Source organism: Sciurus carolinensis, chromosome 2 (assembly GCF_902686445.1).
Source record: "Sciurus carolinensis chromosome 2, mSciCar1.2, whole genome shotgun sequence".
Taxonomy (NCBI): Eukaryota; Metazoa; Chordata; class Mammalia; order Rodentia; family Sciuridae; genus Sciurus; species Sciurus carolinensis.
This window is the reverse complement of record NC_062214.1, coordinates 23,031,367-23,057,072: the sequence shown is the minus strand read 5'-3', so window position 1 is coordinate 23,057,072 and position 25,706 is coordinate 23,031,367. Positions and strand designations below refer to the sequence as shown.

The window sequence follows — 25,706 nt, the reverse complement described above, 5'->3', positions numbered from 1 at the left end:
CATCTCCCCAGCCCATCCCCAGTGTGATGTGGATGTGGTCCCAGGATAAATATCTTTATAACAAAACATTTTATTTATTAAGTAGCCACAACCTATCAAGCACTGCTCACCTGCTTCCCCCTTCCTGCCTGGGAGGGGGCTCCTTGGTGTGCAGGGCCACAAAGTAGGGGTCCAAGTGGGGGTACTTCCAGCTGTTCCCCACAGGCCTTGCTGCCAGCCATGGGCCCCCTTTGATGCCAGAGATTTGTGTCCCCAGACTCGAACCTCTTTTGCCAGACGACTTGCCTGCTGGCAACTCTGGATATGGAGCCTGGCCCAGCTTCTGGCTCTTTCTCATTGAAGTCTGTGCAGCACTGTGCCCAGCCTACTTGAGCACAAGCATGGCCTCTGTGCCGTCCTTAGCTGTCAAGTAGAGACCATGTGTGAGGTAGTACTCTCGCCGCAGGAAGGCGTAGAAGTAATCAGAAATGAGCAGGATCTGGGAGGAGAGAGAGGGTGTGAGAAACTGCGGGACATCTCCCTAAACCAGGGCTCCTGTGGGGTTGGATAGCTGTTAGGAGGCAGGAGACCCCCTGCCTGGCATTTCCTGTCAAAGTCCCAGCCTGTCCCTGGACCAAGAACCAAGGCCCTTCCCAGAGAAACCCAGAGCCCATACTTGACCTGCAGATTTTTCTGGGTCCTCATCAATTGTGTATACTCTGCCTCCTGCTCTCTGTCCAGTTCACACCTCTATCCCAAAATTCGGCCTCTAGATTCCAGACCAGTGCATATGAAACCAGTGGCCCATGAGCCTCACCTCTGGATGCCCACAGGTATTCACCCACTGGTCCCCATCATACTCCTCACATTCCTGGGCAATCCTGCTTCTCCTACTGGGTACCTGTCTTCATCTCCTATCCAGGAGCCCAGGCCACAAAAATCACTTGACACTTCTCCCAAACACCAAGACAGCAAGGCCTGACACTGCTGCCTCCTACACCTTCACACCCACCATTCCTACCCATGCCCACAGCCACTACCCTGGACAAAGTATCTGTCATGGCCTAGACATCAACAAAACCTCGTCCCTAGATGTTCTGCTGCCTAACCTGTCCTCATACTGTGCTTCCTGGCAGCTGGAGGGAACTTTTCAAAACAAATCTGATCATGTTACTGCCTGGCTTAAATTCCTCTAAAGGCTGCCCAGGCTCTTAGGTGAAGATCAGACTTGGGCTCTGAGGCCTTGGTACCCAGTCCCTTCCTGTACACATGCAGCACCCTGTACCACCTCACCCCACTGCAGGATCTTTGATACTTTCTCTGTCTGGAATGTTCTCTCCCTTTCATCTAGTCAACAGCTGTTTGCCCTTCAGACCTCAGGAAGGGTCACTTACCCTTTAGATTAGGTCCTGGCCCCATTAACCTCTATTGCGGGCACAAATTACTCAAATTGCAATTTTACATTCAGCTGTGTGACTGGCTCCATCAGGATAGGGCCCTGAGTGGTTGTGCTACTAAGATATCTTTGTGCCCAGCTCAGTCTGTCCCACACTGGACCACAGAATCAAAAGCAGTAGAGCAGCTTAGCCCACTGTTGGCCTTAAGGGAGGCCCAGAGAGAAGCAGGGATTTACCAAGCTCCCTGCACACTAGACTATGAAGTCTTATAATTCCATTCAGCCCAAGCTGCCCAAGACCCTGGTCCTGGAGTTTTGAAGGATGAGGGGATAAGGGCTCACTGCTGTGGACACCATGGTTCTCAGGCACTTAGAGGCCTTTCTCAGAGTCAGTATCAACCACCTCTTGGCACAGCTGGAAAGACTGAAGTCTAGAATAAGGGAAGGCACTTGGCCAGGGTCCTCAGGCAAGTCAAAGGTTGAGGTGAGCCTGGGATCTAAGCCTCCAGACCAAGAACACTGTCTGGGCAGCTTCTCATTTACCTGAAGATAACTTGGGAGCAGCTAAGGAGAGCTGGGAGGGCTGATAGCACTGAGTCTCAGGATCGTACTGCTATCCCATCACCATAGGAACTCCCGTGCGAGGTTTAATATTCCCATTAATGGGGAAATTGAGACTCAGAGGGTTCTGTTGGTCTAAGGGTACACCTGGGGAGCTGAACTATTGGCATGTGCCTGGGTCTAGTCTGCCAAAGGACACAGGGCTCTGTGGGGGATCAGCAGAGCAGACAAGCCAGGCAGGCCTGAGGCCTTGCCCATAGCTACCCAGCCTGGTGACAGCAGCAATGACCACAGCAAAGGCCAACCTCATACCCTGGGGTCCCCTTTCTCACCCAGGCCCCAAGATGCCCTGTCTGGGGAAGGGGAGCCTGATCTCTAAACCAAGCTAGTGAGGGGCAGATGCAAAGTCATAATTCACAACCAACCAAACAAACAAAACCCTCAAATGTCACAAAATCAGCTGGCTAAGGCAAAGGACAGTCAAACTATTAGGTGATTAGGCTGACACATAAAACTGCCATTTTTGCAGTTATTGAAAAAATGTTTGAATATTGGCAATTTAATATCCTTTAACATAAAATTGGAGGGTAAAAAAGAAATGCAAATAGTAGAGTAAGCACTGTAATTCCAAAGTACCAGAACAAGTTACTATAAGACCTTACCAAGGGGCTGGGGTTGTGGCTCAGTGGCAGAGCACTTGCCTGGCATGTGTGAGGTCCTGGGTTCCATTCTCAGCACCACATATAAATAAATAAAATTGAACACAGGATCTACTGACAACTAAAATAAATACATATATGTGTGTGTGTATACACACATGTATGCAAATAAAGACTACCGAGCTACTCTTTCCTCATGAACCTTAACTTTATAAACTATGTACATGTATTTCCTTGATAAAAACAATTTAATTAAAAACAACCAGCTAATAAATGAATGAAACAATAAATAGGGAAGAAGAAACAAGTATTCCCTTCAGAAAAATTCCAAACAATATACACAGAATAGCCCTCTAGGGGGTGGGCTTAGGTCTTGCCCACTCCCCTGCCCCCAGGGTAGGCTGGATTTAGGGACTCTTTCCTGCTTGGGAGCAAGGAAAGGGAAAGAGTCATTCTTCTGTGGAGAAACCTGACAAACACTACCTTAAACAAGTGCTGAGGGTTGACATCAGCTTGAGGTCACAGGGCTAGCCCATACCCCACAGGACGCAAGAAGGACGCCTTGCCCAATCTTTCCAAAAATCCAAACCCCAGGCTAATAAGCCTCAGACAAACCTAACATTCCACAAGATACCTGGCCATGCTCAAGACTGTCAAGGTCATGAAAAATTAGGAACTCCTCACAAGGAACAATGAGGAACAGAGCAGAGGACCCTGGGGAGACATGACCTAAAATGCAATGTGGTCCCCTGGATTGCATCCTTGAAGTGGAGGCAGGCAAAAGTGGGGGGGAAAGTACCAATCAACCTTGGCATGCAATAATGGTAATGTCCCAGGATAGGCTTTTTGTTTGTTTTCCCTGGGGACTGAATTTGGGTGCACTCTACCACTGAGTCACATCTCCAGTCTTTTATTTTTTAGTTTGAGACAGGTTCTCGCCGAGTTGCTTAGGGTCTCACTAAGGTGCAAAGTCTGGCTTTGAACTTGCGATCCTCCTGCTCCAGCCTCCTGAGTCACTGGGAATACAAGTCACTGTGCCTGCTCCAGAGTAGGTTCTTAGTTTGACAAACAGGCCATGCCATTTAAGATGTTAAAACACAGAAAAGTAGGTGTGATGCGTTCTCTCCATACTATCTTTGCAACTTTCCTATGACTTTTAAATGATAAAAAAAAAAAAAAAGTTTAAAGAAACAATAAACTGTTGTTACATGTAACAACACAGATGAACCTTGAAAACATCCTGGTGAGTGAAAGGCAGCTTTGGCAAATGCACATATAAGATTTGCATTTTTTACTGTATGTCAATTTTTCATAAGCAAAATGTAAATTATAAATACTGAATCCTAGTTAATGACATACATGCTGACATTCAGCAGGATATATACTGATGTCTGCACTCCAATTTGAGATAAGGTCAAAAGAGAAGAAGGGTTGAGGGTTGAATTTTGTGACGGGGCAAGCATATCAGAATGTCAGTGATGGAGCCCAGGCGGTGGGTGTTCAATGTGTGGAGATCTGCATAATAAAGGGGGTGTGGGGAGGGACTCTGTTTACTTGGGTAGAGTCCTTAGTGTCATCAGTCCTGGGTGGGCGCCCCACCCCAAGGGAGAGGATACCAGGCTGGCCTGGAGTTTGGCTCCTTCAAAGGGAGGCCCGTGGCTGACGGCAGGTTTGCCAAGACAACCTCTTCTGACCTTGGGGCTTTCCACTGTGAGGAAACGGGATTTCCCAGAGACCCTGTGAATCAGCCCACATAGCAGCTACAGACCCACAGTCCCCTTGCGCACTCTGAGCACAGCAAGGTGGGTAAGGCGCAGCAGAAACAGCATGGGCAAGTAAGTGGCTGTATGACCCCAGCAAGTCACTTCCTTTTCCTAAACTTCATTCCCCTCATCTGTAAAACAAGAGTATTAAGCTCCAGTTTACTGCACAAAATGGTCAGCTGTTTGTCCCTCTGTGCCTTCAGACACCTGAGGCCTATTCCTGGAAGCTGCCCCGCCTATAGTGGCTGAGCACCTGCCTCTCCCCTCCCATCAGTCCCTAAACCCACACATACTTCCTAGGCAGCCCCTTGTCTCCCACCATAGCCACCTCAGCCGGGAGGCCCCCCTCATCTCCTCAGACCCCTGAGGGACCTTGTCTTTCACACACATGCCCATGCGTATGCGCACACACAGGCATGCATAAGAGGCGTGCACTGGCCAGCTCAGTGGCCACTGCTGCCCTCTGAACCACATCTATCTACGCCAGCAGCCCTGATGCTCTTGCTTGTCCCCCAGAGGCATCACTAGATTTCCCTAACCCTTACTCAGTTACGTGACCCACATGGGATAGCATCTGCTCCAGCTCTGTGGCCCTAGACCTGGCAAAGGGCTGAAGCTCTCTGGCACCATGTGCTGATTCCAACTCTCTGGACACTGCCCTCCAAGGACAGCTCAGTCAAATCACAGTCCTCTCAGTGGCAGCCATGAGGGCTCCAGGGCTGTGCCCCTTTGGGTATGGTAGCCAGGGACACACAGGGACACTGCCAGAACATGCTCCACTACAGGGTGGGTCAGAGGAGAGATGGGGGAATGAGCACTTCCTCAGGATGTGCTCCAAGATAGGCCATTTAACAGCAAAAACATTCTGCACGACTGACAATGGCAACCATGAGAGTCCCTAAGAATGACAGTGTCTCCAACAGAACCAAGAGGCCTGAGCAACCAGGACATGCCTGTGTGACCAAATGTGCCCACATTCCATCTGGGGTCTCTAATCCTCATGCAAGGTTTGGTGGTGGGTCATGTCAAGCTCACATGGCAGTAACTTGGCCATACCTGCCAGTCTGAGGCCAAACCCAAGTTTTCCCATCACCCCACACCCCTCGGGCTCTATACCCATGGTGGGTGACGTGGGATGTACCTCAAAACCCTGATAGGCAGCTCTTCCAGTTTACAACTGTCACTCAGGCAGGAAGAAAGATTCTTTTTGGAAAAGGCAAATAAGTGTGTGAAACTTCAGAGCTAGTGGAGGGGGTTAATCCAGTACATCCTAAAGCTACGGGACTCTCGTCGGCAGCCTTGACCAAGCCTTGGGGCTGCAGCATGCTGGAGAAGCACGTGTGGTTCCCCAGGCATGTCCTGGTTCCCCAGCCTCTTCCTTCTGTTAGAGACAATGACATTCTTGGGGACACTCATTGTTGCTATAGCTGGCAAAGTGCAGCTTCTGGCCACCTGCCTGGAGTCTAGGAAAGTGGGGGCCAGAGTAGACTGGTGGCAACTGTGCAGCTGGACGGAGCTATAGCATGACCAGCCAACTCAGGGCCGAATGGACATAGTGTGGGAGGGGATGGCAAACAGATCCACCCTCCACCTGGACCTTTCTCAGGGCTACAAGGTCACCAGGCAAACTGCAGACTTGGGCCATAGCAGCAACTGTCATTTATGTGGCCCTTTCCAACTCTCAAAAGCCTTACCATCCAACTCCATACATAGTCCTTGTGACCTCTGTTCCAAGTAAGGAAACCACCACCTCTCACCAGACTATAGCAGCCTCCTCTGACACCCTGGATTCCCGGCTCCACCCCTCACCTCTGACCTCCTTTCAGAGTGAGGTTTTTATTTTTAAAATTTTTCTTATAATTTTTTTAAATTGTAGATGGACATGATAGCCTTATTTTATTTATTTATCTTTATGTGGTGCTGAGGAGTGAACCCAGGGCCTCACATGTGCTACGCAAGGGCTCTACCACCAAGCTACAGCCCAGCACCAGAGAGTGAGGTTTTAAAACCATGAATCTGATCATATTTATCCTCAGCATAAAACTAAAGGCTCAGTGCAGGTCTCATCGTAATTAGTCTCCCAAGGGTCACGTGGCTGTAATCAACAGTGCCCTGAAATGTTCTCCTTTTTTCTTAGGGGGGTGGATACTGTGGATTGAACACAGGAGCACTCGACCACTGAGCCACATCTCCAGCCCTAGTTTGTATTTTATTTAGAGACAGGGTCTCGCTAAGTTGCTTAGCACCTCACTGTTGCTAAGGCTGGCTTTGAACTCATGATCCTCCTGCCTCAGCCTTCCAAGCTGCTGGGATTACAGGCGTGCACCACAGCATCTGGCTCTCCTTTCTTATCAAGTGGTGTGGCCAGTCCTACACAGCCCCTGAGGGCACACAGCATCCCTCCCTCCCTCCCTCCCTCCATCTGTTTCTCTTCTCCAGGTCTCTCTACCTGGAAACTGGTTAGATCCTACTAGTCCCTCAGGACCCCACTTAGCAACGTTCTCCCCAAGAAGCTTCCTCATCCCTGTCACACTGCCTGGTCTTGCCTCTTTTTCTTTCTATCCATGGACTGTGATCCTTGGAAATGGGGCTGTAATCTCATTCACCCTTAGCAGAGTGCTTGGCTCACAGAAGGTATGAAATATTTGTAAATAAATGAATTAGCCTCCAAGGAGCTATTGTGACTTGCCTAAGGCCCGGAGAGATGGGACTGGGAGTCACTGTGGCATTGGGATTTAAAAAGCCTGGGTCTCCCTGCTGGCTGCCTGCTGTGTTCAGCCTTGCCTTTTCTTATCACTCAGACTGTAGTGAAGGAAAGGATGGGGAGACACAAGCTTGGGATGCTTATATTGGAGGGACAAAGGAATGAACTAAGACACTGACAAACTGACACCAGTCGAAGAACACAAAGTGAAAATGTACACCAACTGATGAGGACAGGGTTACCAGGCGACACTGATCTTCCCCACACACCCAGGATCCTACAGCCCGAACCAGGCACAACCTACAGGAATAAACCCAAATGGGGACTACACACCACCCAGCCATGGATGATCCACTTAACATGTCCCCTAACATCTCTTCACTGGTCCCAACTGAGACCTGACTGGTCTTGACTCTAGAAGATAGGACTGGTTTCTGGACGGTCTGCTGGATGGTTGGTACCCATGGCTCCAGGCATCCCCAGCAGTAGAAAGGAGACAGTCAAGTCAGGGTCAGCCTAGTATCTGCAGGATCTTTCGTGCAGGGAGGGGCTGTGGCTGGTCCCTCATGACAAACTGCTTTTAGAACAGCATTCCCTATTTCCCGACCCTGCCTGGTAGGGCAGATATAGGATGGGCAAGGAATCTTGTTTGGATGCAGACACAGCCATCAGGATAAATGGGGAAAGGGACCTGGTTCTGATCCTCCTGGAATCATGTAGGACCAGCACAGACCTGACCCTGATGGAAACACAGGCTGGAACCGGGAGGTTAGTGTGTACAGCATTACTTGTAATCACTGGGCATAGAACACAGCTTGTGATCCCAGCTCGTACCATTCAGGGTTTGACGATTTATCACTAAATGTCTCTCCTTGGTATTGGCGATATGCTGGCAGTACAAGCCATGTCCAGATAGACACGGGGCCTGCCCTAATGGAACCTGCAGTCTACTAAGAGGATGTGATAAACAAGACCACAAACAAATACACCCCTTTCCAGTTCTGTGGCTCAGGCTGAGTCTCACCTCCCAAGCCTCATCTTCCTCATTTGTGTCATGAGATGCTAATTGTGCTTCACTCAAAGGGTTGCAATGAAGATTAAAGGAATTCTTATAACAAGAAAAAAGGACAACAAACCTAAGGGGCTGTTGGAGGGAAACAGTTACATGACATGACATGTGGGAGTTCACATAAGCACAACTGTGAGACTTGAGCAAAACAGAGGCTCTGCTCAACCACGAGCAAGGGAAGATCTCCAAGGCATGTTATTAAAAGAAAGAAAAGGTCATACTTCCATTACGATGCCAGTAACACATACGCACACACACACACACACACACTCTCCATGAGCACATGAGTATTCTTGCAAGTGACAGGGAAAGGTCCAGGAGGCCACGTGAGCACATGATTCAGAAGATTAAAGGGATCACATGGGGCCGAACTGTAATAAACCCCCCGTGAACATGAGCCCCTATTAATTATAATTTTAAGGGAAGATTTCCTCACCTTCCCTGTTTCTAAATTTATTTAGGGTGACTGGAACACTTGACTCCACTCTTTTAAAAAGGCTAAATTTAAACAAGTTCATATGTAATCCTTGATCAATATTTTCCTTTCACTGCTCACTGACCCATACAAAAAAATGTTAAAAGGAAAAAAAAAGAGGTGGGAGATTGTTTTCTTGTGGTTTATGGACTGAGTGCTGCTCCAGGTTTGTTCTGGCTGTGTGAAGAGCATGTTACTCTTGCTATTTCCTAGGACCCACATGTTACATTCATCCCACTAAACACCCTACAAAGTAGGGTTATCACCCTGGATTCTGAGTCTGAGAAACTAACCCAGAGAAGTCAAACAACTTGCTGAAGGTCACACAGTGAGGAAGTGGGGAAGGACCTCAAGCAATCAATCTCAATTCCAACTTCCCTCTCACACTCATGCACACTTATACACACACACAAGCCCATGGATGGTTTACTGTTGTCATTTCCTGTTACCGACTCTGAGGCACAACAGTAATTAGCAAATGATATGTACCACATCTAAAAAACACCAATGGCCCCCAGGGGAAAGGACGGGGCTCAGTCACTGGTATGCCTGCTGATGTAACTAACATTAAACACACAATTTATTCTCTAACAGGGTATGTATAGCATTGATTAACTCAGAACAGGACTTTAGGCCAAGGTGTTTGCAATTCTCTATATAAACAAAGCTCCTAGGGGCTGGGTGTGGTGGCACACTCCTGTGATCCCAGCAATTCAGGGCGCTGAGGCAGGAGGATCACAAGCTCAAGGCCAGCCTCAGCAACTTAGTGATACCCTGTTTCAAAAAAAATTTTAAAGGGACTGGGGATATAGCGTGGTGGCAAAGCATCCCCCAGGGTCTAATTCCCAGTGTCAAAACAAACAGAGACAGATCTCCTGATTTTGGCAATGATGTTCAGGTTCTGCTTGAAATCTGTAGTTATTTGGTTCCTAGGACAGCTCTGATCTGACTTGCCCAGGAAGGGGAAAATGAGGCCAGGGGAATATAGGACAACATCCCAGCCTGAAAGGCTCAAAAGAGCAGGCTGTGGGACAAGCAGATATGCCCCAAAGTCATACAACTGAATGGAAGCACTAGGTCACAAGGAATTGGAATTGGCTGTGTAGGACACAAAGAGAACAGATTCACAGAGGTCAGAAATGGGTGCAGACAGAACTGCTAACTGACTCTTGCCAGGGGTGTGATTTGACCCTTATGTCCCCTTCTGTTGTTGCTCTACAAGTCTGAAAGGCTCTTGTCCCTTTGGCTTTCTCTCACCACTTAACATGAAAGTTCACTCTATACCTGCTGGATTCTTGCAGCAGTTATCCTGCACATGTGGCCAGGAATCACATGATATTCTTCTTAGCTGTCTTTGGTTCATTCATTCATTCAACAAATACTTGTTAGCAAATGCTCCATGCCAAGCATTGCTATGATAGAGGGGGACCCTGCAATGGGAGGACAGCCAGATCCTTCATGCATGAAGCTCACAGGCTAGTGGGGGCAGCAGAGAGTAGAACAAGTTACAGATTAACTGGGTAAATTCTATGAAGGAAACAACTAGGGGCTGAGAAAGACAAAAGGGCAGGAGGATTCAGGAAAGGCCTCTGTGAAGTAACGCTGAACTTTTTGGGGGGGTCAGGATTAAACCCAGGGGCACCAAATCCCTAGCCTTTTCTAAAAATATTTTATTTAGAGACAAGGTCTCGCTGAGTTGCTTAGATCCTCACTAAGATGCTGAGGCTGGCTTTGAACTTGCAATCCTCCAGCCTCCGTCTCCGGAGTCACTAGGATTACAGGCATACAGTACAGTGACACTGAACTCTTAACAAAGTTCTAAATGTTCTATATTTGCATTCTGAGGTTCCAACAGGCCTGAGGGCAGGGGTAATATAATCATCTCGATGGGACTCTTCTACCTATTATCTGAGTGACTGCCTGGTGAACAAGTGCCCCATACCTGGTGCTTCCCTTTATTGATCTGGCAGCAGCAGCAACAAAGTCAAAACCAGTAGCCCTTGGATGAACTGACCCAAGAGAGCTGTCTGTAGCTCAGAGTCACAGAACCCAGACACAAGCAGACCAGTGACACAGGTGTGCCTGATGCCTGGATGACCTGTAGGTTTAAGGGGAACCCAGATCCCTGCGGGGATGCCTGTACAGCCTGTCAAAAGGGAACTTGGTGCTATCTTCCAAACACAGAAAACATACATGCCCTCTGACCCAGCTAATCCCATGACTTAGATTCTATCATAAAAAATATTGGCACATGTTTACAAGAATATGTGGAGATGCTGGGCATGGTGGTGCACGCCTTTAATCCCAGCAACTCAGGAGACTAAAGCAGGAGGATTCCAAGCTCAAGACCTACCTCAGCACTTAGCAAGGCCCTATATCAAAATAAATAAACAAATAAATAAATAGGGCTGGGGGTGTGGCTTATTGGTAAAGCACCTCTGGGTTCAAATCTGGGTGACCAAAAAAAAAAAAAAAAAAAAAAGAAAGAAAGAAAGAAAGAAAGAAAGAGTATGTGGAAGCATATGCAGAGCTCTTCCACTTCAAGTAGCAAAATAACCAGAAGAATGTCAATGTCCATCAGCAAGGGTTTACCTGTTCAAATAAATCATGGTACATCCTAACCATGAGATATGAGGCAGACATTTAAAAATGAGAGCATTATGTGAAAAGAACTGCTCATAGAATAGGAAGTCACATACTTACATAAGCCAGAAAGTGCGTTAGAGTATGTGTGTGTGTGTGTATGTGTGTGTGCATATTTTCTTATAGCTATCAGTAAATGCTTAAAATCTGCAGACACAAACTGAACTGACCACATCTGCTCTGGGTGAGAAGGGATAGGGGCTCAAGTGGCTCTTTTTTCTTTTCTTTTTTTTTTTTTTTTGGCAGTGCTAGGGATGGAACCCGGGGCCTCATGCATGCAAGATAAGCACTCTACCACTGAGCTATACCCCCAACACAGATTTTTTACCTTTTTTTTTTTTTTTTTTTTTTTTTTTGTTACTGGGGATTGAACCCAGGGGTGCTTTATTTTGAGATAGGGTCTCACTAAGTTGCTTTTGGCCTCACTAATTTGCTGAGGCTGGCCTCTAACTTGCAGTCCTCTTGCTTCAGACTCCTGAGTTGCTGGGATTACAGGCATGCACTGCCGTGCTTCACTACTTTTTATTTTATTTTATTTTTGTGGCACTCGGGATCAAACCTAAGGTCTTGTTTATGCTAGGCAAGTGCTCTACCATTGAGTTATACATACCTCAGCCCTTTTCATTTTGAGACAGGATCTTGCTAAGTTGCTGAGGTTGGCCTCAAATTTGCCATCCTCCTGCCTCAGTCTCCCTAGTCACTGGGATTACAGGTGTGCTCCTCTATGCCTAGGTGGACTACATTCAACACAGACCTTTACTTTTCATTCCACTTTTCTTCTTTCACTTCTTTCTCTCAATAATGAATTAATACTTGTGTGAAGTATTGCTATGTGATTAAAATACATTTTAAAAAGATTTTTTTTTTTAAATACAAGAAGTGATACCAAAAATTTAGCTGGATTTTCTCTGTAGTTCAGCCGCTAATGCACTTAATCCTTGTGGCCTTTGGTTTCCAGTACAACCCCAATCCCTCTTCAATAATTCAGTTTCTTCAGTCTTCCATAGTATTTGACCACTTGCAAACATCCCCCCTGCCATTCAGAGACCCTTCTCTCATATTGACAGCCACAGGGGAGAAAGCTGTCATCTGGAAAGTTCCACAGATGCTTCACAATCACTGCAACTGAACTTCCTAAAACTAGAGACTCAAGACAAGCAATAGGTGAGGACTATTTTTGTGGAACTCACCAACTCCCCAGAGGCCCAGGGCAGGCTCAACACCCTCATATACTAGCCATGGGAATATGGGGGAAAGCAGGGGATTCCAGAAAGACAGAAGAGTCAAGGCAGCCTTTTGATTCCTTTAGATACAAAGTTGAATCTTGCAGATTTCTGCCTATGTGGGACACAGGTAGAAGATGCTGCCTATTCACCATCAGTAACTGCCATGCAGGCTATTGTTCCCCATCTCTCTACACACTGTACACAAACCAAGATAAGTGGTTGGGCTGGATATAAATCCTCCAGAAAGGTACATGCAGGAAACACCAGTCCCATCACTCCCTCCTCTTCTGGTAGCTGACCTTGGAGGCAAGAAACTACCTGGTATCATTAGCTTTTTCCAGACAGCCCTGCTTCCATCCTGCCCGCTATGCACAAGAAATGCTTGGCGAGGCCAATGGTACACCATCCTACTGATTCTCCTAAGACCTCAATGGTGAGGACAACCTGACCTGAAAGAAGGCAGCAGAGTGGACCAGGGAACCTCCGGAAGGGCAGAGGACTTCATGGGGGGTGGGGTAGAAGTGGTGGGTGTTGCTAGACAGCACCGCTCTAACCTCTAGGAGAACGTATTAAAAATACAAATCTCTGGCCTTTGTTTCTTACACTGAATGAACATCTCTAGGGGTGGAACAAGGGACTCTGCTTTCTTTTATAAAAACAATCAGAGCCATTTAACTGTGGCAGTTGCCCAGGGAATCTGCATTTTCAACAAGTTCCCCTGGGGAACTATAGACAGAGGAAGGGCTGAGCTCCCTGATGGCCCTCCTCAGGCTGAGCTCCCACCTTCTCCCCACTATGCCCAGCCACACAACCTGCACTCAACGTGCCCAACAGCCGGGCTGACCCATTCCGCAACTCCCTGCCTTTGCTCCTGTTGTCCTCGGAGACCAGAAAGCTTCTCCTCCCTGCCCCAGTTGGTGTACCCACTTCAGGGGCCACCCAGGCACCATTACAGAAAGAAGGTACCTCAGAAGTCAGGCCTTACCTGAATTTGGCTCTTGGCTCCTCCACTGACCTGGGACAACAATGTTCAGAAGCCTCAGTTCCTCTTTTGTACACTAGAAAACACTAGCTGTTTCATAGGCTTGCTGTGAGGATTCCATGTGCCCAGGAACTGGGTACCAGATTCCATGTTACTTTGCTTTCATTTCCTGTTCCCTCTGTCTGTAAACTACTAGAGGGGAAAACCATCCTTTCTTCAAGTTCAAATCCCTAGGATGGGGCACCCAGGGTCTTGGTCAAATGCCTGAGTCTACAAAATGAACCTGATCCCATGCCTTCCTTGACTCTTACCTGACCAACGTTGAAGGTCAGTGTGATGGCATAAAAGAAATTAGAATTGGCACTTCCTGCATAAATCCAGAGGTGCCACAGGACGGGGAAGAGCAGGGAGCAGACGATAATGATGCAGGCAAGAACAAAAATATTCCGCAGGACTGCAAAGACAGAGGGTCACAGTTAGCCTAGCACTCTCTCTCCAGCACCCTCTTCTTGCTGAAATAGTCCCACAGAACAGAGGCCTGGGCTTAAAGGCAGAGTACCCCCAGAGGCACCCGCTTGCCAGGAGTCAAACCCCGAGTCAATGGTTCCCCATTCCCACAGCTGGTAGGAACTCCTAGATTTGGAGTCCTTCTCACTGTGGCATCAACTGGCTGAAAACCAGCTGCAGTTAGCAATGCCATGAATGCCTCCGGGCTCTGCAGAGAAACCATTTCAGGAAGGCTCCAGTCCCCCACACCCAACCTCAGTGTCCAAAAGTAAACCCTCCCCTCTCCCCTCACAGGTGCTATTTGGGCATGTGGGACAATGAGGTGGAGGTGAACTACAGCATGAACCAGGGAGATTACAGCACCAGAATGGGTTCCCATGGCACCAGTCCTGGCATCTTAGGAACAGGTTTTCCTTTTTCCTTAGTTGGTGCCTCAGATTCCTGCATTGCTTTTCAAATGTCCCTTTCTTTCCCTTAGATGATAATTTATAAATCTTCTTTGAAGCCCCCATTTCTGATATCACTCCCTGCCCCAGAAGGAATGCTGAGTCTATTACATGGGGTTGTTCTTGGGCAGGCACATAGAGTCCAGCTAGATGGGAAGGCAGATGGTGGCTGGGGTAGACTTGGTCTCTGGAGAGACCTGGCTTAAAATCCTGCTGTCATTTATTAGTAAGTTTCTCTGAGCCTCAGTGTCTTCATCTCTAGAATGGGGTTAAAATGCATGTTATGTGAATTAAATAAGATATGTGAAAAATCTGGCTCAGGTGTATATATAAGTTTTCTATTCCCGCTATAACAAATTCCCACAAACTTAGTGGTTTAAATAATACAACTTATTATTATACAATTCTGGAAGTCAGAAGTCCAGAATGGGCCTCACAGGCTATATTCAAGGTCTGAGCAGGGTTATGTTCCCTCTAGAGGCTCTGAGACAGAATTCACCTGCTTGCCTTTTCCTGCATCTAGGGCTATCTGCAGTCCTTAGCTTCAAAACCAGCAATGGCAGATTGAGGTCTTCTCACAGTGTATCACTTTGACCTCCTCTTTCACTGCTGTTGTTGTTTTTGGTACTGGGGATTGAACCCAAGTGTGCTTGACCACTGAGCCACATACTCAGCCCTTTTTTTTTTATTTATTTAGAGAGCCCTTTTATTTGTATTTATTCTGTTCCTACTTAGAGATAGGGTCTTGCCGAGTTGCTCAGGCTGGCTTTGAACTCGCAATCCTCCTGTCTCAGCCTCCCAAGCCACTGGGATTATGGGCATGCGCCACCATGCCCGGGCTTCTGCTGTTGTTTTTTTAAGTAGACTTTATTTTTCAGAGTCACAGAGCCATTTTAGGTTCACAGCAAAATTGAGTAGTAGAAGACAAATTTCCTATACTGTCCCAGCCTCCACATGGCTCTTCTACTTTAAGGGATTTTTGTGATAACAATGGGTCCGCCAGAAAATATTCCCTTAAGGTTCTTAAAGTTCTTTTTGACTATTCAAGATGACTTATTCACATGTTCTAGAAATTATGATGTAGTCCTCTTTGGGGAATGATAAGGAGGGGAATTTTTCTGCCCACACATGGCGTCCTTTTCTTTCTTTAATTCAATAGGGAATATCTGACAGTAGTATTATATATTATTTAAAATAAATTAATTAAAAGAATGGTTTGTTTTTAGAACGAACTCTGAACTGAGCCTGATTCCTAACAGGCACTTAATGAATGGCAGTTCCCACCTCCTCTCTGATTCTGACCTGCAGGAAATCTTCTCCAAGTCAGAGTTTTAGGAGATTCAAGGTATGGAGAAACTTCCAAACATTCAGGCAGCTTGTCAAAGTTGTACAATAACTGGGTAGAGATGCTATATCAGAGCTCATGCATCGGAAGTGGTTAGAATAATACAGATGAGTCTCAACTCAGCATGCAAAATAAAATTCCAGGGGGAACCACACCAAGATGAAGTTGGAATCTGTAGGGTGGGACCCAGGCAGCCACAGGAAATTTCACAAGCTTCCCAGCTGATTCCAATACACAGGCAAGGATGAGACCCTTTTCAGGAGTCTACCACAGAGATGCCACTGATCTATGGAAGTGGGAATATAGTAGGGGATGTATGTAGTTCATAGTTCTTTTTAAAGCTGAATATTGTCAAAATATAGTTCGTTATTGGGAAACAACAGGGCCCATTTTGTTGTTGTTTTTAAAAAGTCCTTTCTTCTATGAAATGGGGACAAATAGCTGGTAGTTGATTATTTTAATGCCTTCAGAAAAATAAAAAGTTGGCAACTCTGTCACCAGTTTTTTGAAATGTTAGTGGTCTATGAAATTCCACATTGTGGACACTGGCCTGGAGGGCCTTGTAAGGTCCTCTTTTCTAATCTGAAATTTGCAAGATTTTCTAATCTGAAATTTGCAAGCTGAGAGGCCAATGTCTTGACTCAGGCCTCCTGAGATCTTCCAGGGCAGCCTCTGACTCTTCTACTCACAGGAGCAAGGAGCTGGAGAAAGGGGTATTTGTACTGAGCATTATTATTATTATTAAGCAATTTTATAAGCTCAAGAAAGGAGAACAAATCAGTTTATCCCTCCTGTACTCCACCATCATGATTCATTTCTCAATGGTTCTTTTTCAACCCCTAAAATTATCTTACTGAAAAAAAACATACATTATTCTAAAATAAAACTCTTGGGGACTGACAGTCCAGGTGGCCCTTGGTCCTGTACCTCCAGCCAAAAACTGAGGTTTCGGATGGGATGATAGGAAAAGACTGAGTGCACAGATGAGAAAGGCTCACACGCAGCTTCTGGGCTGCAAAGAGACATTTCCATGTGCTTGGAGGACTGTTATCAGCATCCAGTTGGCTTCTGGCCTGTGGTGACCTTTGCAGGAACAGGGAGCTGCTACTCACCCTTGCTGGCTGCCAGGCCAGAAGATTAAGGCTATATGCCAGAGCAGATGGAACTGGGGACCTGAGGCACAGGACAGCTTGTTCCAGGCACCAGGAGGCGTCAGAGATGACCAGGACCTAACAAGATGAAAAGGCTCACCCTTCATCAGACCTGCTTGTCCAGATGGAGTCAGGTTCCCCACTGCATTCATGGGCAGCTTATCCAATCTCTGGCACTACGACTGGCAAACTGGAACTTCTGGCAAGTCATTTTCCCTCTCTGAGCCTCAGGCATTCAGAAAAAAAATTTCACTTCAAAAATTCAGTCCCATCAGGATGGTCACGAAGGGGATTAGGGGGCTACAAAGGTCAAGGTGATGCTCCCTTTCTTAACATGTGCTAGGTTAGGCATAAGAACTTACTATAAAATTACTCTTTATAATTTGTATTTATCAATATTATTTTCTCTCTGTACAATAGTTAATAAAAACAAGACAAACACAGACTCAACTCCAGCCCTCTGGTAGCTCGCTCTCCAGCTGGACCACTGCAGGCTGACATGGGCTCCGCCAGCAGGCTGCTCCCTCACACTGCAAGTGCGCATCTGCCTGACTCATCCTGGCCCCAGACTCCACAGAGGCTAGCACCCAGAGCCCTACACTCAGGATAGGGCTCCATTCCTTTCTTCCTCTCTGCTGGGCAGTACCAGAAAAATGAGATGTGATTTGGGGGCAGACATGTTAGCACTGGCAACCAGTGTTTAAACTGAATTCCCAACAACATTAAAACATTCAACTAGGCCTGAAAATTTCTGTCTCTACTCAGAGGTCCCTACAGCCCAGGGTTAAAGTATAAAGTATGTGGCTGAGTATAATGACTCATGGTTTCAAGTCCCAAACAGGTACTCCAAACATGAGTACTCCCTGCTGCAGGTACGGTGCAGCGAAGCATGGGGGCCACTGTTTTCAGAAGCACTGTTTGCAGAAGCCTTGGACAAGCTGAGCCTATAAACTCCTTGCCCAATCAGCCAGCAACAGCATCTATTAGATCATCCAGGTTTCTGGAAATGCCATCTTTCTTCTCTATGCCGCATCACCCCAGAAGGCATAAAACAGCTTATTTCAAGTTTTGAAAAACTAGGTTTATTCCAATGACTCTGGCTACCAAGTCTGAAGCTCTGATAAGGGAATGTGGGATGGGGGGCACGGGGGGTCCTGTATGATTCTTACTGATAATATTTGATGGATAAAAAAAATCAGAAGCTCAGGAAGGTTAAATGGTTTACATGAGAACACATAGTCAGTGATGGGAAAGCCAGGATGTAGACTGAAATCATCTGCTGCTGACTGGGTTCAGCAATGTGATACTGAAGATACTAGCTGTGTGGGACAGGCAGCTAAAGAAAAATAATCTACTTTTGGGGAATGAAGGCCATGCCCCTAAGACCTACCCTGCTATAGATGGGGCATGTCTCTATGTTTGGTAGCCTAGTGATTTGTCTCTGGCCACTCTGCCAAAGGTTCCCAAACTAATTCTAAGCTTGCTGGACTGGGTGATTCTTATCTATGCAATGAGGATGTCACAGGCAGAAGACACTGCTTCCTCCTCCCAGACAGCCCAGACTGGTCACAGCCCCACCAGGTCTTCACCTGCAGGAGCAGCCCTGGCTTGGTCCACCCACTTAGCTATTTACCTTCACTCCTACTGGCAGCTGCTCAGTTTCACTTCCTGGTTGACATCCAGACAAATCAAAACAACAAGGAACACTCACTTCCTCTGAAGCCTGCACCCAAGTTCATTCCTAACACTGCTGTGTACTCACAGTGGGTAAGGAAAGTTCAAGGGCTCCCTTCCCAGTTTTACTATAGAGAATCAGGTGGGTCACTGATACCACCTCCTTAGGGAGGCTTAAAAAGCCCTTTCCACACAAATTTGCCAATACTTCTGTGTATCAGGTTTCATCCTGGGTGCTGGGGACAGAGAGACAAAGGAGTCATGACAGCTGTCCTAAGGGAGCTCCCAACACTGAAAAGAGAGAGCAAAGAGCCCAACTGAGGACAGCACTGGAGCACTGCAGTACTGCGGACCTAGGGAATGCATAGGTCACCATTGAGCCATCTTCTGAGGAGGGGAGGAGTAGAGCTGAGAAGGGTCTTCACAGGAGGCAGGGAATCTGGTGTCACCCAGGAGCTTTCTAGGAAACTTTGGGTGCAGCACTGGATAATGGTTTAGAACTTGAGGCCAGAGTTACACTGTCAAATATGGCAGCCTAGCCACATGTGGCTTCTTAAATTTGAATGTAATTTAAATTAAATTATCAGTTTCTCAGTCACACTAGTGGCTATTCCACTGCCCTATGCAGATTTCAGACATTTCCATTGTCATAGAAAGCTCTGTAGGACAATACTGGGCAGGGACAGACAGATCTGGAGTCCAATCCCAGCCCTTCCACTTAGTAATCCTGCCTCTACCTTTCTGTACCTCAATTTTCTCATTGCAAAATAGGGATACTTACCTCAAAGGTTGTGTGAAGATATAATGAGCTAACAGATTTAACACTCTGAGAATCAGTAGCTAGGTTCTCAGTAAGAGCTCTACGAATGGTGGTTATATTTATTAACATCTCTAGTCATGGTACAGGGCGCAGGGGTTGCCTCAGGCTGCAACCTCTCTCCTAGTGCTGCCTGCGCCAGCAAGGGCCCAGTAAATGCCTATCAATTCCTCTCTACCTGGCATTTCATTCTGGGGCTAGAGTGACACAAATCTGCCACCAGCAGGGACAGCTGGAGTACTCACATCTGTAGAGGTGGTTCCACACAGGGAAGAAGGCCATGTAGAGGGCCACATCCCCCACAGTTGGGTAGGACTTAAAGATGGAGATGATGGCAATCTGGATGAACATGAAGAAGATAGGGTGCTCCCTAGGGAAGGGTGGAGAAGACAGAGATCAGTCAGGGACCAAGACTATCCCAGATACCCCAGACCCACCCCTTGAACCAAAAATGCTCCCAGGAGACTCTGGGCAGGGGCTGGCTCGGTACCCACAAAGCATGAGTGGGTCAGACCTAATAGCACAGCAGAAAACTACAGGGACCCTAAAATGCCCAGAGGTGGTGAGGAGGGCCTGGCAAACACCAGAAAACCAATCCACAGAGACATTTTTCATCAACAGCCACCACAGCCTCTACCAGCTCCAGGCCTTACCCCAGGAGCTAAGGAGGAAGAAAACAAATGAAGTCAGCTCCTTATTACCAGGCTTAAATGATGCTTATCAGAGTCATCAGGTACCTCCCTTGCCAGAGGCTGCTGTAGCAATAGGCCCAGGGCAGGAAATGCCTCCAAGATGATACTCTGTTCAATGACAACATGGCAGTGAGCCTTAGTGTCCAGAAAGATAACTGAAAGTTACATGTAGTTTTTCAGCTCTTAAGGGTTGACAATGATTACCATCTCCTGAACCCTCACTGAGTGCTCAGGTCTTCTGCATCACCTCAAGTGAGCCTCACAAACTACAAACGCCCCTCAAGGTCGGCAACCCTGTCCCCTAGCCTTCACAGATGAGGAAAATGAGGTTCAGAGAAGTGAAATGGTTGATTAAATATCAGAAAGTGATGGAGCTGTCTGTCTCCTGAGCTCCTAACCACCACCACGCTGTTCTTAATGCTTCTGAGGTCTCCCAGCTCTGGTCAGGAGTTGGGAACAGAGTTCAACCTCCAGTGCTCCTCAAAAGCAGACTGAGTGCTAAAGGGAAGCGAACAGAAGAGTCAGGTGGAGAGCCTCCTCAGCAACATCTACATGCATACATGTGGCCATTTCTGCACAGACCCCGAATGCTTGAGGTCAAGCTTCTCTGAAGTCAGGATAATAAACCATTTCTGGGGCTACTGCAAGTGCTCTCCCTCAGGAGATTAGAATGGTGCCAAAGGATGAGCACAGATTCTGGAGTCAGACAAACTTGTGTCTGAATTCTAGCTCCACTGCTTACTGCATGATTCTGGGAAAACCATTCCACCTTTCTGAGCATCAATTTCCTCAATTATAAAATTGGAGTTGACAACAATAAGATCATGCCACCTCCTTGGTTGCTAAGTTAGATATAATTATGTTTCAGAGAGCCTAAAAAGGTGCCTGGAATGGGGAAAGCTCGAACAGGTTAGCTCTCTTACACTGCAGATAAGCCCTCTGAGGGAAAGTGATCAGAAGATGAAACACAGCTCAGTTGGTTAGCCTCCTAACAAACCATCCTAAGTCCCCATGGATAGTCACTGGGCAGTTAACAGAGGACATCCAAATAGATCCAACATTACCAAAGAACCCCCCAGCACAACTCCTGATATCCAAATGGTAAATGGGTTCAGCAGCAATATGGGTGCAGGTACCTCAAAGTGAGGCCAGGGAACATGCAGGGCTCCAAAGCCCTCCCTGCAGCCTGTGCTCATGCGTGATGCTCAGCTGTTGGCTCTGGCCACTGGCACATGAAGAGATCAAGGACAGGGTTCTCTGAGCAAAGATGACATCAAACAACGTGATGGAAGAGGTTCCTTATATGAAGGGTATCCACAAGGCCACAGGGGGAGAGGGAGGGGAACAAAGAAGCAGTAGGTCCCCCCACTTACTTTAGCTTGATGGCTAAGGGGACAGTGTAGAAGAAGACGTTGATCTGAAACACGCAGACAAAGAAGAGGCTGAAGTGCTCAAACATCTCTGCAAAGAAGTACCAGAAAAGACCAATGTTTGGAGTGAGATCTGGAACAGAAAGTCTGGAATTAAGAACACACAGGGAGAGAAAAAAAAAGAGAGCAGAGTTACAAATAGTCTGCTTTGCCCTTGTTTTCTCCTGAAGACTTAGGTCACCGCTAGGCAGCCAAGGACAACTTCCTCCCTGTAGAGACCAGGATGTGAAGGTTCTGTAGGTTCCCCGGATATAGATGATTAACCAAAACAAGGGCCAAAGAGACAATGATGATAAGCCATAATAAATATTAGTTTAGCAAAATAAAATCTAAAATGAGGCAGGGATTCATCCTAGAAATCAAGAGAGCAGTCCCTATTTTACTGCCCAGAACCATTTAGTTTAATCAGGAGCTTCCCAGTACTGTAACACAGAAGGAAGGGGATTTAAATAAACAATATCTATTTTGGGCATTCCAAAGACCTGCCCAAAGGAACAAGCAAAAAGGTCTTGCTGCTCCCCATTCTTGTTCTACATTCCCACAGCAGGAATCTGAAGACTGAGTGCCCAAGCCTGCAGAGAGAATTCTAGGGGCTCCAGGAACCATCAGTTGGTTCTGCTAGGATCCCCAGGGTCCCAGACCTCATTTGAGAAATTAAAGTTTAACTGGAAGATATTTTTGACTGGTTAAATTATATAAAAATTTGCTGCAATTCTAGTTTTTCTGAAAGTCTACAGTTTATACACATACACATGCAGGTGTCCAAACACACACACCCCTTTTACTTTTTTGACAGGAGGTCTTGCTAAACTGCTGAGGCTGGTCTCAAACTTGCGATCCTACTGCCTCATCCTCCCAAGTCTCTGGGATTATAGATATGAGCCACCACTTGTTATGTTTTTATTTTGAAAAGTAACAGAGTTGAAAGTGATCCCAACAAATAGGGACCAGAGACGGAGAGGCGGGATTCCCTGACAGAAGCCTCTCTGCCTGGGTTAAATCTGCCTCTTGTGGTAATTATATTTCCTTTCCTGTGAAATGAGGTAAAGAACAGAATCTGTGACCTAGCAGAAAGCCAGGAAAAGCTCTTCACCAGGCATCCTGAACTTCCATCCAAAGCAGAACAGGAAGAGCTGAAAGTGAATAAGTCATTGTTATCTTGGGTCAGAATTTAACAAAAGGAAGAGAGTCCCAAATGGGAGCTCTACCATTCCAGATTCCTTCCCCACCCAAACAAGTGGGGAAGTGTCCGTCACCCACTGGGCTGTGAGTTCCTCAAGACTTGAGCAGTGCCTGCCCCTCAGCGCTCACACAGAATCTGGCACACAAAGAGCATTTTCATGAATACACACTTGAGCAAGCCTGCAATACTGCAAACCCATCTGGGTTTTCTCTAAAGGTCTGACATACAGAAGGTGGCTTTATGCTAAAAATGTCACAACTGCGCTGGGGAGATAGCTCAGTCGGTAGAGTGCTTGCCTTACAAGCACAAGACCCTGGGTTCGATCCCCAGCACCGCAAAAAAAAAAAAAAAAAAGTCACAACTGTCAGGGATCCTCTTGCAATAAGGAATATATCCAATCTTGAACCCAAACCTCCCAGTTGGAGGCTAGCAGTTGCTTTGGCTGTTTCTAGGGAGTGTTCTTTAATCTCATTAGATCAAAGATGTGCTCTAGAGCAGCAGTTCTCAAAATACGTTCCTGGATCAGCAGTAGTAGCATCACCTGAAAACCTGAGAAATGCAAATTCTTGGTCTCTATCCCCAGGTCACTTAATCAGGACTTCTGAGACTGGGTCAGCAATCTGGGTTAAACAAGCCCTGCAGAGACTCTGAGGCATCTCAAAAGTTTGAGGATTCCTGCTATAAATGTTGTTTTTCTCCAATTTCAGGAGGAGCTATGAAAATAAAACTAGCCTACAGAGTTCTCTAATATGGTCTTTACTTACATGAAGCCATAGACTGCAGGGATGAAATCCCAGGAGCTGAGAAGGAAGAAGGAGAGGCAAACGATTACCACCAGGCTTCCCACATACATCATGGCATATTCCCAAGAGAAAATCCAGAAGGCTTTGCACGTCACTTTCACAGGTGTGTACTGCCGCTAGGAAAGAGGGCAGAACAGGAATTTAGGAATGCCAGGGAAAGAGAGAAGCTACCAGCTCAAACCTAAAAATCCCTTCTGCAAAATCATGCCATGATGCACAGGTTTACGATTTTACTATCCTTAATTAAACAAAAGATATATAAATTTAAAAAGGTGTTCAGAGCCTGATACAGTGGCACACATTTGTAGCCCCAGCAACTAAAGAGGCTGAGGCAGGAGGATCACAAGTTCAAGGGCCAGCTCAGCAACTTAGCAAGGCCCTGTCTCAAAAAAAAAAAAAGGATCTGAGAATGATTCAGTGGAAAAACACCTCTATGTTCAATCCCTAAGACCTAAAAATATATTATTTATTATTAATATTTTTTAGTTATTTATAATAATAACTACTATTATAAAAAGGTATTAAGTGTGCATCCTCTGACCTGGAACCTAGTAACATCATTCTAGGTGTGTATCCTGGAGATAGTTGTAAAAGATAAAAATGAAAGAATATTCACTGCACCAAGAGTCCTCCAATGAACCAATAAATAAATTGTGATATAATGGCATAATGATATACTATTTAGCAGGTTAAATGAAAAAGTTATATCTATATATGTCAACATAGCCAGGTATGGTGGCACATGCCTATAATCCCAGCAGCTCAGGAGGTTGAGGCAGGAGGATCACAAGTTCAAAGTCAGCCTCAGCAACTTAACAAGGCGCTAAGAAACTCTGCGAGACCATGTCTCTAAATAAAATACAAAATAGGGCTGGGGATGTGGCTTAGTGGTTAAGTGCTCCTGAGTTCAATCCCTAGTATCAAAAACAAAAAACAAAGAACACACACCTTGTCTCAAACTAAAAAAATAAAAAGATGTGAGAGAAGTAGCTCAGTGGTTAAGTGCCCCTGGGTTCAATCCCCATCACAACTCACCCCACAAAAAAAAGGGCAAAAAATTCAGTATTTGTTTACTTTTGTAGTGGGCAGATGGCTTTATACAATTTTCTGTATTTTTTTCCTTCACTAGAATTCTTTTCCTCAATAAATAAATAAGAGAAGGAAAATAAGAAAGAAAAAACCTGGGGCTGAGATTGTAGCTCAATGGTAGAGTGCTTGTATTGTGTCCATCTACAACTAAAAAATATTTTTAAAAAAGAAATACAAAAACAAAGATGAAAAAAATCATAAAACAGAAATGAATTAAAACATATCACAATCAATTCAAATGGACCAAACTCTGTAATGAAAATCATATTGTCAAGGAAAGAAATCAGTTATGTAACTACGTGCTGTTTATAAGGACAGACACCTTAAAATATATAACAGAAAAGTTAAAAAAAAAAAAAAAGATATGTCAGATAAACAGTAACAAAAAGGAAACCAGTATGTTTATTCTATTACCAGATAAAATAGACTTTAATGCAAAAATGTATTACAGAGATAAATAAGATCTATAACAATAAAAGGTTCAATTCATTAGAAAAATGTAACAATTCTAAACTTGTATGTACCTAATAATACAAACTTAAAATATATTATTAAGTACTATTAGGTACGTAAAAGTTAAGAAATTACCTCACATTAGTATTTTGTAATGAAGATAAAACAGTACACTGAGGAAAAAGTAGAGCTTTAAAATTTATTCTGGAATAGAAAAAAGGTTGAGAAGAAATACATTAAACATAAATTTTAAGATATTATAGCAACAGAATAAACCCTCAAAGAAAGAAGGAAAAGTAAGATCAGAATTGGCTGAAACAGAAAACAATTATAATATGAGGAATCAACAAAGCTAATTCTTAGAAATGACTTGTGATTGAGGAGACTCTCATAAGTCTGATATAAAAAAGAGAATAAACAGTATTAGAAACATAAAAATGTACATAATTATGGTTATATCAGGGCCAAAAATAAAATACAAAAAAAACTTATGCCAACCAGGAGCAGTGACATACAGCACTCAGGAGGCAGAGGAAGGAGAATCGCAAGTTGGAGGACAGTCTGGGCAACTTGGGGAAACACCATCTCAAAAAATAAGAAACAGGGCTGAGGCTGTGGCTCAGTGGTAGCGCGCTCACCTAGCATGTGTAAGGCCCTGG

General features: G+C 45.6%; 1 protein-coding gene and 1 non-coding gene across 5 annotated transcripts in view; one reads left to right on the top strand and one right to left on the bottom strand.

Annotated features, from left to right (window-relative positions):
- Nucleotides 1-56: 56 nt before the first annotated feature.
- Nucleotides 57-25,706, bottom strand: part of Pigu (phosphatidylinositol glycan anchor biosynthesis class U) — an 81,426-nt gene continuing 55,776 nt past the window's right edge. For 2 of the 4 annotated variants that reach the window (XM_047540501.1, XM_047540502.1), the window contains 5 exons: nt 23,467-23,621; nt 21,463-21,606; nt 19,643-19,767; nt 13,769-13,911; nt 57-478 (listed from right to left, as the gene is read on the bottom strand). In XM_047540501.1, the coding sequence (XP_047396457.1) occupies nt 365-478; nt 13,769-13,911; nt 19,643-19,767; nt 21,463-21,606; nt 23,467-23,621 (681 nt within the window). In that variant the 3' untranslated portion in view covers nt 57-364. Of the gene's footprint in view, nt 479-13,768; nt 13,912-16,867; nt 16,985-17,006; nt 17,133-19,642; nt 19,768-21,462; nt 21,607-23,466; nt 23,622-25,706 lie in introns of those variants that run through there. The other 2 variants (XR_007107112.1, XR_007107111.1) reach the window with 2 other exon arrangements.
- Nucleotides 22,962-23,040, top strand: Trnav-uac (transfer RNA valine (anticodon UAC)). The gene has a single exon. It is a non-coding gene; the product is annotated as a tRNA-Val (tRNA).